The sequence below is a fragment of the Colletotrichum fructicola genome (genome assembly GCF_000319635.2).
Source record: "Colletotrichum fructicola Nara gc5 chromosome Unknown KSG_Nara_v1_contig08, whole genome shotgun sequence".
In the NCBI taxonomy this organism is placed as follows: domain Eukaryota; kingdom Fungi; phylum Ascomycota; class Sordariomycetes; order Glomerellales; family Glomerellaceae; genus Colletotrichum; species Colletotrichum fructicola.
The window spans coordinates 527,255-541,653 of NW_027094058.1; the positions used below are offsets into that span (position 1 = coordinate 527,255).

A 14,399-nucleotide genomic window follows, 5' to 3' on the forward strand; every position below is an offset into this window, starting at 1 on the left:
GTCTTACCGGTGTGCAAAATGTCCAATACCAGCCCTCTCCACCTAACTGGCAGCACAGTCATGAAGTGACTCTTACAGGCCACCCTCGAAGGCGTTGCACGTAAAGGCCAGAAAATCATCTGTCTTGCGCCGGATCAACATGTTCTGACAGCAAAGCGATGGAAAATACGTATGCAAGAGCTTAATTGAATCGACAGCATAAGTGCCCTCTAAGCTTTGATCCCTACACACAATACAAAAAAGATTCATCTACGCCATTGAGCGCCTGGTATTTGAAATGAAAGACAGGGAAAAAAGCATAAACATAAGAAGTTTCAAAACACAGAAGAGATCCCCAATGAAATGCCTAATCCCAGAGCCATCGTAGAGACGGACCATTCGAGAGTTCCTGCCATGTTGGGCCTATCTCCAAAGCCGTCGGGCTCACGACTCCCCTGCACGACGTTGTTTGCTCGGACGCATCGAAATACTTGATAGTCCGTCTGGTTTTCGCCATCGTCATAGTTGAACGACAAAATGACAGGCCAGACTCTTGTCAGTGCTTCGTTGTAGGAGTCGTTGGTTTCCTTCTCATCAGAAGCGTTGAAAATACCAGCGACCCATGAGTACAGGCTGTAAACCGGACCGGTGTCGTTGTTTGCTGTTGCCTCTGTCTGGTTCGTCAAATTCCCTGCACTTGGTGTTAGATAGTAGCTCATTCGAGAACAGGGTAACCGTCTCATTCGAGAACAGGGTAACCGTCTTACTTATGAGGTATGATAGAGGGTCTATCTTCTTGCCGCAGCTGTCCGGTTTGTGGATCAGGTCACCGGTGGTTGAGTTGCATCGCGCTGTTCTGGCTGCTTGCTTCAAATCCTCAATGCACATATTCGAGATCCAGCCGTTGCAAGAGCCATCCGTGTCTTCGTCCAGTGTCTCCAAGTCTTTCTTAGTATACGGGTCGCTGATTCCATTCCAGACATACGAGCAAAAGGAGTAGTTGCTGCTGACGTTGCCTGCTTCGAATGCGTTCTCGGGCCCTTCGAGGTCGATGGTGACAGGGTTGATGTTCCACACGGCGTTCCTCTCGGGTTCCTCTTTGGGAGTATCGCCATTGGTTCTATTGGTTGCAACTTTTACCTCGATGCTCCAACCATTACCTCGGCCATATAGAGTCGAGTCCGGTGGATTTACTAATGGTTTGGAAAGGTCAATACCGACGATTGGCCAGCTTCCGGTTGCATTTGGTTCCTTTACGGCATTTGGGATAATGGTGGAGTCGTTCCATATATCTCGATGGTAGAGTGTTCCACGGTTCGCGAGCGGGTACAATTCTGCGTTGGAGGCATAAACTCTCGAGGTGGAGCTAAGCCCTACTAACAAGCCGGTAGTCCGCCACAATATGCCCATGTCTACGTTCAAGATGAAAGAAACTAAATGTGACAGTATGGGGAGATTTAGAAAATACCAGTCAGAAGTGACGCCCAGGCTAGGAATCTGCTGGTGAATGCTTCGGTAATAATAGACTTATGCTATGAGTGACAGCTGTGTGACTACTGAGATGCCGGTGTGCTTTTATCATGTCTATTAGGAGAATTTGATCTATTCCTTCTGCCTGATGCGTAGAGATATGACGTGGAGGCCTTACCATAGCTAGGTAAGATTGCTTAAAATAAGCTTGCTTTCCCTGCAGGATTCGCGATCGGCGTGGCACAGAGGCCTGGTTGAGGTACTTTGGTATGTGCTGACAGGGAGCTGAGGTGACAGCTGCGCTACCGCTCTTCACTATTTGAGCGTGCCAAGACGCGATTTCAGTCATGTTTCAATTGAAGGAACGCCTTTTGTGTCGCATCGTACGTCATTCTTGAGGCGATGCGAGAGGGCGGAGACGCTTCTCACGACACCAAGGTTGAATACAAGGCGAATTGCAAATGGGTATTTCATTATCTTTTTATCTCAACGGATATACTTAATCCTTTCATTTTCGTGACCTAGTGTCTAGCATCAGGTGCTGGTGGGCAAGCGGCGGTATTCGGCAACACATTCGTCGCGCCGCTTCCATCGAAGTAGCAGGTGCCCAAACTATTTTCACACGGCGAGTCAGGACCAGGACAGCACCATCCATACGACTTCCACTCATAGTTCTTCATCGATTGAGTTAGCTCTTGCGTTTAATATGAGGGGTCGGGGGAGGATACTCACATAGCAAGGCACGGGGGCAGCAACGGTGGTTGTCGATGCGGCAGGCTCGGTAATCACCTCAACGATTGACGTCGTTGTCGTTGGCTCGAAAGTGATGACCACCAACGGCGACGAGGTTGTATCAATCGCTGCAACTGTGCTAGATGGCTCCTGGCTGGACGAAGGGGAAGACGACGTAGGAGGGGCGCTTGAGGGAGCAGCTGAAGGCTCATTGAGAGGGGTGCTGGAAGGCAAGTTTGAGGTGGTCGTGGTATCGTCGGCTCCTCCCCCTCCGGCTCCGCCACCTCCGACCCCACCTCCTCCACCAACGGGAGGCACAACGGCGCCGCCCCCTGCGGCCGGGACGGCGATAGGAACGACAGGCTCATACTGGTTGCCGTTGGCATCTGTCATGGGTGGCGCTGTGCTGTAGGAGATGGAGTAGGAGACGCCAGAAGAGAACGTGATCGAGAAAGAGGCCTGAGTCGATCTACTAATGCTCCGCGTGCTACTCTCGGCTTCGCTAGTTTGTGATGGGGCGGAGGTGGTAGCTGATCTCGATGGTGTATTGCTGGACGATGGCTGGGCGGAACTGCTTGCCGAAGGTGTGCTTGAACTCGTCGAATACGACGAAGTTGACGTCGACGAGGGGAAGGACGATGATGACGAATAGGTGGAGGAAGTGTGGGTGGAGCTTGAGGGTGATGATGATGATGCGGTAGAACTGCTGGAGCTGGATGTTGTCGTCGTGGTACTCGCAGTGCTGCTGCTAGACGAAGATGAGGATGAAGATGAAGACGAGCGAGTACTCGAAGACTTGCTCGAAGAGCTTTTCTTGCTTGAGGTACGCGAGCTTGAGGACGTGGACGACCTGGACGTAGTAGTGTTTCGGTGTGTTGTTGTATTAGTGAAAATATGCGTGAAAAACGTCGTCGGTATCCCCGTCGAGTTGAACGTCGGGGGCGGCGTGATAGTGGGCGTGACTGGACCAGCTGCCTGGCGATTTACGACATTGTAGTGAGCTGCTTGATGCTTGTAGTGCTCGGCTCTCTGAAGCAAGTGATTGGCCTGGTCATCACGATGTTGGAGCCCCTGAGTTACCCCTGCTACCGCAGTGAGGGCTACCAAAACAGCTGAAAGGTGCATTTTTGAAAAGAATGGACTCGGCAGAAAGAGTGGCTGCCTGTGTGGATTGAAAGAGTGAATGGAATTTGGGCATCGAAGAGCACACTGTAAACTTGCAAGATAGGAGAAACATGATCACATTTTGTACGGACGACCCCTTTGGCGCACCGCTTCGTCGCTTCCTGTCTTGCACCGCCGCGAGCCCCATCACCAAGGCCGCTTGGCGAGCTAATGCATCTTGACCATCGCATTAGGAAGTTGGTATCCATCTGAATGCCACGCGAAGTCTCGGCACCGATGGGATGTTGTTGGCGTGCTTGAGCGGAGTCGGCAAGGTCGGCAGAGCCCCTTAGGACCCGACGCGCCCCATCGGCGAAGGGAACTCGGCCGCAAAGTCCGTCCGAATCCGGATCCCCGGTAGCGCGGGTAGGGAGCACCACGCCTCAAAAGCAGGATGCTATGCTAGTCGACGCAGGCTAACGAGACGAACGGTGGAGTAGAGATGCCCATTTGGTTGGCTGTGAGAGCTGCGTAGGGCTGGTGCCCGAGTCAGTTGTTGATGCTCCTGAAACTTCGTGTTAATTTGCTGGCTGGAAGATAGAGTGAAGACCCATCAACCCCTGTCTGGCAGAGAGCTCGGCGGAGGTCATGGCGTTGATGGGCGCGTTCACGATGACCACGACGCATCAAGCGGTGCGGTGCCGACAACATCACCGGATTGCTCGGCGTAGGGCTGAGGTGAAGCGCGTGGCATTGCTGTACTAAGTGGGCAAAATGTGGGATCTAAAGAGATAGTCTGATCATGCAAACACGACAATGAAGAAGGAGAACGACAGGATTATTGATCAGGTTTAAAATGAAAACGCAAAGGAGATCCATCTTGCTGCCATCTTCATGCGCGTCAAACGCTCTCCACTATTTCCATTCATAGAACCAAAATTGGGGCTTCTCAGTTTGGCAGGTCTGATTTCAGTCGGCGAAAGTCCGTTTTTCTGCTTCGGGAGAATATTACTCAGAAAGGCAAACGGAATTATATGGGAAACACGGAGAGCAGGGGCGATAATGGCGATGGAGGGCATTTCTCGGCCCAAACATTAAATCCCCGAGGTTCGGGAGATGTGACTATTCTACTACCTCAACCAGTGACGTATCAGCTGGTAAGGGTAGACTTCTATCTACATTCATCAAAAGGCAAAAGTTCGCTTTATCGACCAAGATATCCAGGTGCTTGTAACCATTTCCAAACTTCTGCCCTGCTATCCTCACCGTCTCCATTAAGATATCAATGGGCCCAACATCCATGACTGACGTGATAATTGTGGGTGGGTTCAAAGATAAAAGATCTGCCAATGAACATCCGACATCAAACACCTTTTCCAAGATGCCGACACCATTGGCTTCAAACGCTGTGGTGGGCAAGAGCCTAGAGACGAGCACGGTATCTCGTGCGATGGTAGTGGGATAGCTGAGCGACATGCTGTCCTCACTATCGGTCCCCGATAGCAGTGTCCTCGACACACAGAGCTTCCACACAATGACTTTCAGCCATTCCCGGGTGATGAGAAGATCAGCCTGCTGCATCGGAGAAAAGTTGGACACGTTGGCGAGTGCATTTGACAAAGTGTTTTGCAGTCGCGCCAGCTGCTCAGGCTCTGCCGATTTTGATGTCGACGATGGTGTAGATGAGTTCCACGTGGCGATGAAATCTGTGTCAAAAGGCCGGAATAGGGAAATGAGCTCCAGGAAGCCGGGCAGAATTTTGGCATCGGGGCTGAGCGGGTCGATCTGGGGAAGATCCAGCATAGGCTGCAGCGTCAATGGCCGGTGCCGTTGCATTGCATATGCTCGCTCTGTGATGAATAGTACCCAGAAGATGCGCCGTGCGTACTTTTTGGTGGAGGCGTCGGGAATTTCGTTATATGTTGCCTCTTCATGGTATCGTAGCGTCTGCAGAATGGTCATGGCTTCACGGATGTAAAACCATGCTGCATTATCGTTGTTGAGACAGAAGTAGATGCAGTACAGGAAGAATGAGGTTTGGACTTGTGCAAGTGACTGGGTATCGGCGACATTGTGGTATCTTCTTGATCGCAGAGCTTCTGACAGGAAGAAGTCAACCGGGGGAAGATTGATCCCTGCTGAACTGCTTTGTTGTAAGTTGGATAAATCCGCAGGAGTTGACAGTATGTCGGGGTCCAAAGCGATATTGGCACAACACGACATGAGAAGGCCATAACTTTCGGGACATCTTGGATATACGCGCACGCATTCTTCCATGCGTTGCTGGTCCAGCATTGGTGTGATGGGGTATTTGTGTTTGAAATAAGCGTCGAGACATCGTCTGAACATATCAGCCGATACTTGAGGCGACGGTTGGAAGCCGTTATCTACCCCAAATGCACTCCGAGGCAGGACCGGTGCTGTCGGTTTTGCTCGTGAAGCGTGCCCCGTCTCATTGCATCCAACTCCAGGTTCTGGATGACCCGGCTGAGGAACTGAAGCCGGTGCCGCCTGTCGTCGATAGTCTGGTCTCCGCCCATATCTTGGTCCCTTTGGTCCGGTCTTCTTCGGGATCGCGCAGTACGTGCAGTCGACCTTGGCGATGCGACAGTTCATGCACGGACGCCGCCCATCGCATCGGATCTTGCGCGTATGGCATGTATCGCACGCTTGTCGGACCTTGGCCGCCGCCTTTCTCATGCCCAAGAACGCGGTTTCTGGCGACATTTTCCCTCGAGCACACACAAACAGAAGATATCAAGAAGACGTTGAAGGAGCCTGCGAATACGAGTGACGCGCAAAGAGTAATCTGGGGTTGGTGGGCTCGGTCCCCCTTTAAAGTCTAGACCGTCTTGGGTCTAGATTTAGACTTAGCGCATCGGTTTCCGATTGGAGAGAGGTTACCCCACGAGTCAAATTTGGATTCAATATTCAGCGAAAATGAGGGCGAGTTCTGCCCATCGACAATGAGGATCAAAAGCTTCCCATTAACATGTGGCTACCAATAATACCAGACCTAACCCGAGAGCGATGTTTCGGAGCACACTCCGCCGTATGCTGCACCGTGGCGGCTTCATACACTCAAGCACGTGCCTTCTCAATAAGAACACCGTCCGCGACGACGTAATTCGCGAACTTTCGGGGAGGAACGCGATTCGCGTAGAGGAAGTCGATGTCCTGGTAGGTTCTGTTCTTCGTCTCTGGCTGGAACCAGAATAGCAAGGCGAGGATGAATACTTCGGCGCCGACGAAGAGGAACATGACTTTGCCGCCCCAGTTGAGCTGATCCGGGTTGATAAAGAAGGGAAAGATCGAAGATAGTAAGAGGGCAGTGAGCTGCTGGCACACCAGCGTAAACGCGATCGTCTTGGGTCTGGTCTGTTGAGAAGCGGTCTCTTGAGCAACCGCCCAACCGAAGCATCCGACCGTCGCAGTGTAGAGCATGGACCATGTAATCATGAAAGCGAGCAGAGCCATATTTGCTGCCTTGTTGCTGGTCCCAGCGAGAGACGTGCCACCGATGATGACCGACCAGCAGCATAGCAATGCGCCACCACCAACCAGGGACTTTCGACGAGGAAGAACGTCGGAGACGGAGACGGCGAAGCAGTTAGAAAGGAATTGTAGTGTCGAGGAGATCGCAGTAAGTCCAAAGGGATCTGATTGGCCGATGAGTTCGAAGTAGTACGTCTGGTATGTATTCTGCACCCAGTCAGCTTTATGATCACCACATCACCACCACAACCTCAAAAACCCATGAAATAGAAGAACTTGACTTGCCGCGAAGTAGCCGCCGCTCAGATTTTGCGCTTGTAAACCGAGGACAGCAACAAGCGTTCTGTGTCGGTGTTCTTTCGTGAAGATGGCTTTCCAGCTGGTTTGACTGGCGGCGGTGTTTTCGCCTGCTTCGGTCTCCAACTCGGATTTGATAAAGTGGAGACGCTCTTCAACGTCAACATGCTTGCCGTAAAGCTTTAGAATTGCCTTTCTAGCGTCGTCGTCCTTGCCCTTCTTGACGTACCACACTGGCGACTCTGGTAGGAACGGCAATCCGATGGCGAATAATGTGGGGACGAGGAAAGTCATAACGAACGCTAGGCGATAGCTCCAGGGCCCGTCAATCTTCGAAGAGCCCCATCCAGTAATGGATGAAAGGAAAAAACCGAGAACAATGACCACGTTGGTCAGTGAACTGAGTGTGCTACGGAGGGCGGCCGGGGCGTTTTCGGTAACGTATAGGGGCGGCGTGGCTGTTGACAAGCCGACGGACAATCCCAAGAGGAGCTTCGAGACGAAAAGGACAGGGAGGCTAGGGGCGAAGACGAGGGCGAAGGACGCCGCCCAGGATAGGATTACGGCGGTCCAGAGAACGGCCTTTCGGCCGGTATAGTCGGCGAACTGGCCGGTGAGGAAGGCGCCAAGCACTTGACCGATCGTACTTGCCGCGTTCCAGAGCGACTGCCAAAGGGCAGGAATAACGAACTGGTCTCCTGCCGCGTAGTAGTTGCCATAGGCCTCGCGGAACTCTGGGAAGGCGATAGCTACGCCTGACAGACCAGAATCATACCCCCATCCGAAGACGAGGGACATGATGTACAAAGCCCAGAACACATAACGCTTATCTTTCTTGAGGTTGGCCCAGAGACGTTGGTACTGTTGCTTGGGTGTGAGGTCTGGTTGATCGGCAATGACCTTGAGTGCCTCGTCAACTTCGGCACCTGACTTTTCAACGTGGTTGGCAGAAGGAGACTTGGCTATCGCCAACTCAGTTGATTTGGTGGCCATGAAGGGCTACTTAAAGCTGGAGGGTATAAGGAATAATTAGGGTTTGTTGAGATGTTTCGGGCGCATGAAGAGGGTGTCATTGAAAAGAGACGAGAAATGGCGACGATTTATATCAACTCCATTGAGCCTCTTACACAGACACTGCCTCTGGGTGCTCCTCCTCCGATCCACCTCCGGAGACACGAGGTATGGTGCCAGTCCCCACGGGGAACAGGAGATTTCGTGGAGAGACATCGCTAGCGTCTCCAAGAATTCGGGACTTCTCGCAATGGAAAGAGAAAAAGGTTGGTTTTCTCTGTGGAAAGAAGATATATCGTCCGTGTAAGTCGGCGATGCTGTACCCATAGCATACCCATAGCATTCCCGATGGAGTGGCTTCGGCTGGAATGGTTGAATTTCGATTGGTTGAGATCCCTGCAAAGTGGCTGCGGGAAGAATGGGTGAATTATCATTGGCTGAAATAATCGCTGAATTGCTGAGCACGGCTGAACTACCATTGGCTGCTTCACATTTACAAGCACTTCTACATTCTCGAAAACTCTCCTATTGTGACAAGATCGAAGGAGTGCTCCGACGGGATGACTAAAAGCGAGGCCCTGGAATGATTCTGCGGTTTCCTCCTCAGCATCCGGACTTTCTGATGACAGAGGTCTTCGAATACTTGCCTGTGGCTTTTGCGATGGTCGTGAGGAAGATCGTGATGAAATGGATAGTCGCAAGAGTTACACAGTTTTATCAGAAAATGAATGCATATTGAGCCCGACAAATATATGGCCTCTGAAAATCTTGTAATATTCGAGCGTGGTCGTATTTTATTTACAACTTAATGGCCTATCTTGCCTTTACTTTGCTGTCATCTTTGTTGTTGCCCCTTTTGCTATCATCTCTGTCGTCGTCGTCGTCGTCGTCGTCCTTGTATTTATCGTCGTCCTTGTATCTATCATCGTCCCTGATGTTATCGCTGTTCTCGCTCTCGTCCTCGTCCTATTACTACCCCTGTTGTTTCTTCAACCATCTTTGTCACCCTGATTTCGGTAAAATGGACTCGAAAATAAGAAGATGGTAAGAGCAATAGCAATAAGGCTCGGCCTTAAAACCATGTTAGTGCCCGCCCGGCGAGAGTTGTGGCGCAAGCAACGGGGTGTCAAACCAGGGAAACCATTGGTAACAATCGTCAGCTAAAGAATAAGTTTAACAACGCGGAGGATAACTTTGCGCTTTATGAATTTTCCGCTGATACCTTCGAATTGATTCTTAAGTGCCGGCCATGAAAGTTGACTGTTGACCATGGTCATGCGAAAATGTTGAGACAACTCTAACCTATGAAAGATGTTGATCTCAAAGAGGCTATCGGCGATGCCCCGAACGCCACACTTTCTCAGGTGACAATTTAGTGATCTGCATCTTGGCCTCTGTGAGCGAATATTTCAGCGAGGGGCGTTTGGAGTCTGAGTGGAGGAATTTGGATATGCATTATTGCGGATATTCCAACAAATTATCGATCTCCGTAATCACGTAAGTCGAAATTCACCCACGGCTGAACTGTTTGGCGTTGTTTCTGGAGAAATTCGTGATCATGTTAAAGGCCATGGCGCTAGTCACCGCGAAGTGGCGTCGCCCAACGAATCATAATTCACCCTTCTGAGCCTCAAGATTTCACCCGAGCAACCCCCATCGTCCGTGTCTACCCCGCCGGGATCCGGACCGCATGTTGGTACCCAGGTATTAGACGTCCCGGCTAAGAGCCTCAATTTGAACATAAGAGCCGTCGCTACGTCCACTTATTCCCGTATTCGACGGTTCGAGTTCCAATTTCTCAACTTCTTCCTTCTTTCTTTTTCGATCGCAGCAGTCATGCCGGCAACGCACAGTCCCCCTGACCGCGAGTGGTGGAAGGAAGCTGTCGTCTATCAGATATACCCAGCCAGCTTCCTAGACTCTGATGGAGATGGTCTAGGTGATCTTCCTGGCATCATCTCGAAGCTGGACTACATCAAGTCGGTTGGAGCCGACACCATCTGGCTATCACCCATCTTCAAGAGCCCTCAGAATGACATGGGCTACGACATTTCAGATTACAGAGAAATTCATGAGCCATACGGCTCGATCAAAGATGCGGAGACATTGATCCAGGGCTGCCACGAGAGGGGTATTAAGGTTCTCCTTGATCTAGTCGTCAACCACACCAGCGACGAGCACGAATGGTTCCGCGAATCTAGATCATCTCGATCATCTCCCAAGAGAGACTACTACTTCTGGAGGGATCCCAAGTTCGACTCGGATGGAAATCGCAAACCACCCAACAACTGGGCCTCCCTTTTCGGTGGCAGTGCCTGGACCTGGGACGAGCACACGGGACAATACTACCTTTCGCTCTTTCTACCCTCCCAGCCAGACCTCAACTGGGCCAACGAGGACATGCGCCGCGCCACGTACGCAGACATGGAGTTCTGGCTGGAGAAGGGCGCCGATGGCTTCCGAATCGACTCCATGAACCTCATGTCGAAACACCCCGACCTCCCCGACGCCCCGGTCGCGTTCCCGGACAGGGAGTTCCAGCCCGGGGCGCTGTACTACGCCAGCGGCCCGCGAATGCACGAGTACATTCGCGAGATGCGGGAGATGGTGTTCGACAAGTATAACTGCATGACGGTCGGGGAGCTGGGCTTCACCAAGGACGAAGCCAGCGTGGCCTCGTACGTAGCTAGGGACAGGCACGAGCTGAACATGCTGTTTACAGGCGACATCGTCGACATGGACTTTGGGCCGAACCACAAGTACGAGCGCGACGACTTCCGTCTTTCGAAGCTCAAGCATATTGTTGGCATGTGGCAGAAGGCGATGATCAGGTGCGAGGGGTGGAACGCGATTTATATGGACAACCACGACTCTGGCCGCTCGCTTTCACGGTACGCGTCCGACTTGCCCCAACACAGAAAGACTGCGGCGAAGATGCTGGCGACGCACCTCGGCACTTTGTGCGGCACGCTGTTCCTTCTCCAGGGGCAGGAGATCGGCATGGCGAACGCGCCCGAGTCGTGGACCGTCGACGACTACATCGATGTCGAGGGGAAGAACTACTACGACAGTGTGCGACAGGAGCGCGGCCCAGACGCGGATATGAGCGACGTAATGAGGGAGATGAGGCTAAAGGCGAGAGACCACGGAAGACTGCCCATGCAGTGGACGGCAGAGAAGCATGGTGGGTTTACCAAGGGCTCCAAGCCGTGGATGCGCGTCAACGACGACTTCGACGAGTGGAATGTTGAGCAACAAGAACATGACGAGGACAGTGTATTGGCATACTGGAGACAGTTGCTGGACATGCGGCGTCAGGAGAAGGATGTGTTTGTTTACGGTCGGTTTGACACGGTTGATCAGTTTGACGACAGCGAGGATGTATACGTATATACCATGACGAGCTATGATGGGAGGACAGCGTTGGTCTTGCTCAACTTTTCCAATCGAGAGCAGGTGTTGAAGTTGGGACCTCGTTTTGATGGATGGAAAAGGTTGCTTGGGAGCACCTCGAAGAGCATCAACAGAGATGGTGTCAGTCTAAGACCATACGAGGGTACAGTTTATGCCAACTGGTAGGTAAAGGACTTGTTTGATCACTGCCGCTGTTTTATCAACGCTCTAGAGAAGAATCACAAAGGAAGAGTGCCCAAGATATCAATGGCAGGGAACATGGCAGTGTTGATTCCATGTTTATCCCAGATCATATGTCAGCTTGTAATTCTTTAACAGCATGTCTTTAAGACATGCCTGCGTTGCTATGTTTTGTCATAATTACTGTGCCGGCAAAGGAAGCACACGTGAACCCTGCCTCTGGCAGGCGTCGATGATTTTCCAAAATGCGACAATCCGGGTTTCGCTTGGCGATCTAAGTCCATCAGCTCATCCAGTCATAATTTTCATTATTCAAGGCAAATCTTCTGCATGATATGAAGCAATTCCTCGGGCCCTCAGCCAAATATGCTGCCCTCTACGGCACGTCTCTGGAAAGCGGAAGCCTGTTTTTCGTATCTTCGTCTCACACTGCCAGCCAAATGAGATATGATCAGTTCCCTTCCAAATTGCACCTGCCACTCGTCTTCCATCGGGGAATTGCCAGTCCCGTAGTCGATCCAAGCTCGGCATATCAGTCTGCCTGACTCCACCAGGATGCTGTAGTCCGTCAGGCAGATATGACACTGACCTTGGAACTCCTGTCCCGGTTCTTCAAAAGCTCTGTCGATCGTTTCCATCAAATCGGTCCCTTGGGAATCCGGCGAGCGGGTTTCAACCCGGTGACACAAACGGCCGTTGACGTATGTTACGTGCCTCCTCAAATCGACGTTGTCCACAAGCTGCTCAAAATATTTGTTATCGGCACTCAAACCGAAGAGAGGTGGTTTCTTTCCATAGTGGTTAGCCTCACTAGGATTCGTTCTCACTTGAGTACAGTATGGAATCTGGCAAGCATCTGTTTCCAGGTGAGCACAGAATGGATAATGGCACTGGAGAATATCTGTCAGTGCCGGTGCTTCCTGACGACTGTCCCACACGAAGTTGAACTCGACGAAGAGGAGAAACCTGCCATCCACAACCTTCGGCACCGCCTTCAGAAGCGTTTCAAGTTCAAGGCGAGGCGACCGGATTTGGGGCAACGACCAGGGCTTCAGCAGGGCTTCCGGCCGGAGCTCGCTGGCGAGCAGGTGCTGGAGTCGAACGGCCTTCGTCGCCAGCTGAATGTGAGCATGGGTCATATGTCCTTTTCTCTGCTTATTTAGGCAGCGCAGCTCGGGATGGAAATTTTCTTCAATGTCTCTGAAGTCCCGGGCAGTGTGGCGGCTCAAACAAATCGTGCACAACCAGCGGTTCGGCTGGGTAGAGGTGAGATCTGCCAAGAACTCCACCTGCATCTCTTGCGAAAACTTTGCATATGTTGCGTTCCAGTCTTTATGTGTGAGATACCGAAGGTCTCTGCAAGTTTGAGACAAAGCGAAGCGACCATACGGACGGATGTCTCCGAGTATCTGAAGCAGAATCTCCATTGGTAGGTTTGAAAAGAGGGAATTTTGGAGACCATTAGATTTGACAGAATCTCGAGCCTTGGCCATGTCGTCCCGGTGTTTGATCAGCATCGTCTTTAGCACGCTCGGCCCAGTCGACCGACCTACGGTGGTGAACGGTGGATCAACAGGAACTTCGATCATTTCAACCATGGACGCACCCATCAATGAGCTAATCGGAGTACACTCGTAGACCTTTGAAAGTAAGATATTACCGAAATCCGTCCGACATGCAGAAAGGGTGATGTTCAGGTGGTGGTTGTCAAAATATGCTGCTTCTTGTGATGGAATTGTAATATAGATTGTAAGCATGGACTGGAATGAGAGTTGATGGGGGTGATGGATTTTGATATTAAGAAAAATAATCCTCTTTCTCCGGATCACCTTTGTGTGACGGTTTCTCAAGGTACAGGTCCAAACTCAATGTTGTGGGTATATCATAACGCAAACGCTACTTATCATGACCGTCCGGGTTTTCGACTCAAAGTGCCTTGTCGAGGGTACCCTTCTTCACAAAATCCTTGCCCGCGAATTCCCTCTCGCCTCCCGTGGCGATGTTCTTGTTCTTGGCCTGCCCAGCCGTGTCGCCAGCCGCAGTGTCAACCGCTGAGTTGAACTTGCCCCTCAGCACCTCGCCAACGCCCTATCTGCAGTTAGCAACACAAGTCTCGACAGTTTGTCACAAATTACTGACATGTCCTTGGGCGAGTGCGCCCTTGATCTGTCCTCCGATGCCTCCAGAACGCGTCGTCGGGGCATCTCCGCCGCCAACTGTCGCGTGAGTGCCAGCGTGCGTCGCGGGGTTACCGGCAACGTGGTTTCCGCTGCCTACCGCGCTTCCGACGCCGGTTCCAGTGGTGGCGGTCGTGTTGGTGTAGGCTGCGTCATTTGTCTGGGGAACTGTAGGGCTCTGGTAGGCGTTCTCGGCATCGAGAGTCGCGGTGTTGGTGTTGGCGGCCATGTTGAGTGATGTTTCGGGTATACTTTGATTCTACAGAGGGGTCAAAGGAGACGTGTTTGTGTTTCAAATGTCTTTTCAATCAATATGTGAGAAATATAAATATTTGGCAAGACGCACATTTGATGCGATGTCATCGCTCCTAAACCTGGTCCGGTGATGCGCCAAGGGGTGACGTCACGATAGCGCAAACCCGCCTCGTGGAGGACGATCTGTGGACCATCTGCCGCGTTCCGGATTGCCGAGTTGATGTCAGACGATCAGCCTCAAATTTGAGTCTTATTTCCGTTGCGTGAGGTCTATTCGATTTTTGT

General features: G+C 51.6%; 7 protein-coding genes across 7 annotated transcripts; 1 reads left to right on the plus strand and 6 right to left on the minus strand.

Annotated features, from left to right (window-relative positions):
• Window positions 1-314: 314 nt before the first annotated feature.
• CGGC5_v013164 (uncharacterized protein) lies at window positions 315-1,389 on the minus strand (the record flags this gene model as incomplete). The annotated part of the gene is made up of 2 exons (XM_032021531.1): window positions 315-670; window positions 747-1,389. The coding sequence occupies 2 exons, from the start codon at window positions 1,387-1,389 to the stop codon at window positions 315-317; spliced, it is 999 nt and encodes a 332-aa protein (XP_031881414.1).
• A 581-nt stretch (window positions 1,390-1,970) lies between these two features.
• CGGC5_v013165 (uncharacterized protein) lies at window positions 1,971-2,574 on the minus strand (the record flags this gene model as incomplete). The annotated part of the gene is made up of 2 exons (XM_032021532.1): window positions 1,971-2,123; window positions 2,182-2,574. The coding sequence occupies 2 exons, from the start codon at window positions 2,572-2,574 to the stop codon at window positions 1,971-1,973; spliced, it is 546 nt and encodes a 181-aa protein (XP_031881413.1).
• A 109-nt stretch (window positions 2,575-2,683) lies between these two features.
• Window positions 2,684-3,306, minus strand: CGGC5_v013166 (uncharacterized protein; the record flags this gene model as incomplete). The annotated part of the gene is made up of 2 exons (XM_032021534.1): window positions 2,684-2,929; window positions 3,262-3,306. 2 exons carry the CDS (start codon window positions 3,304-3,306, stop codon window positions 2,684-2,686), a joined length of 291 nt encoding a protein of 96 aa, XP_031881502.1.
• A 1,101-nt stretch (window positions 3,307-4,407) lies between these two features.
• CGGC5_v013167 (putative sucrose utilization protein SUC1) lies at window positions 4,408-5,580 on the minus strand (the record flags this gene model as incomplete). The annotated part of the gene is made up of 1 exon (XM_032021535.1): window positions 4,408-5,580. The coding sequence occupies one exon, from the start codon at window positions 5,578-5,580 to the stop codon at window positions 4,408-4,410; it is 1,173 nt and encodes a 390-aa protein (XP_031881423.1).
• Window positions 5,581-6,366: 786 nt separating this feature from the next.
• ecdC-2 (Major facilitator-type transporter ecdC) lies at window positions 6,367-8,070 on the minus strand (the record flags this gene model as incomplete). The annotated part of the gene is made up of 2 exons (XM_066152878.1): window positions 6,367-6,987; window positions 7,057-8,070. The coding sequence occupies 2 exons, from the start codon at window positions 8,068-8,070 to the stop codon at window positions 6,367-6,369; spliced, it is 1,635 nt and encodes a 544-aa protein (XP_066007634.1).
• Window positions 8,071-9,924: 1,854 nt separating this feature from the next.
• MAL2-0 (Alpha-glucosidase) lies at window positions 9,925-11,667 on the plus strand (the record flags this gene model as incomplete). The annotated part of the gene is made up of 1 exon (XM_032021537.1): window positions 9,925-11,667. The coding sequence occupies one exon, from the start codon at window positions 9,925-9,927 to the stop codon at window positions 11,665-11,667; it is 1,743 nt and encodes a 580-aa protein (XP_031881501.1).
• Window positions 11,668-13,608: 1,941 nt separating this feature from the next.
• Window positions 13,609-14,088, minus strand: CGGC5_v013170 (uncharacterized protein; the record flags this gene model as incomplete). Its single annotated transcript, XM_032021538.1, has 2 exons — window positions 13,609-13,770; window positions 13,822-14,088. The coding sequence occupies 2 exons, from the start codon at window positions 14,086-14,088 to the stop codon at window positions 13,609-13,611; spliced, it is 429 nt and encodes a 142-aa protein (XP_031881505.1).
• Window positions 14,089-14,399: the final 311 nt, after the last annotated feature.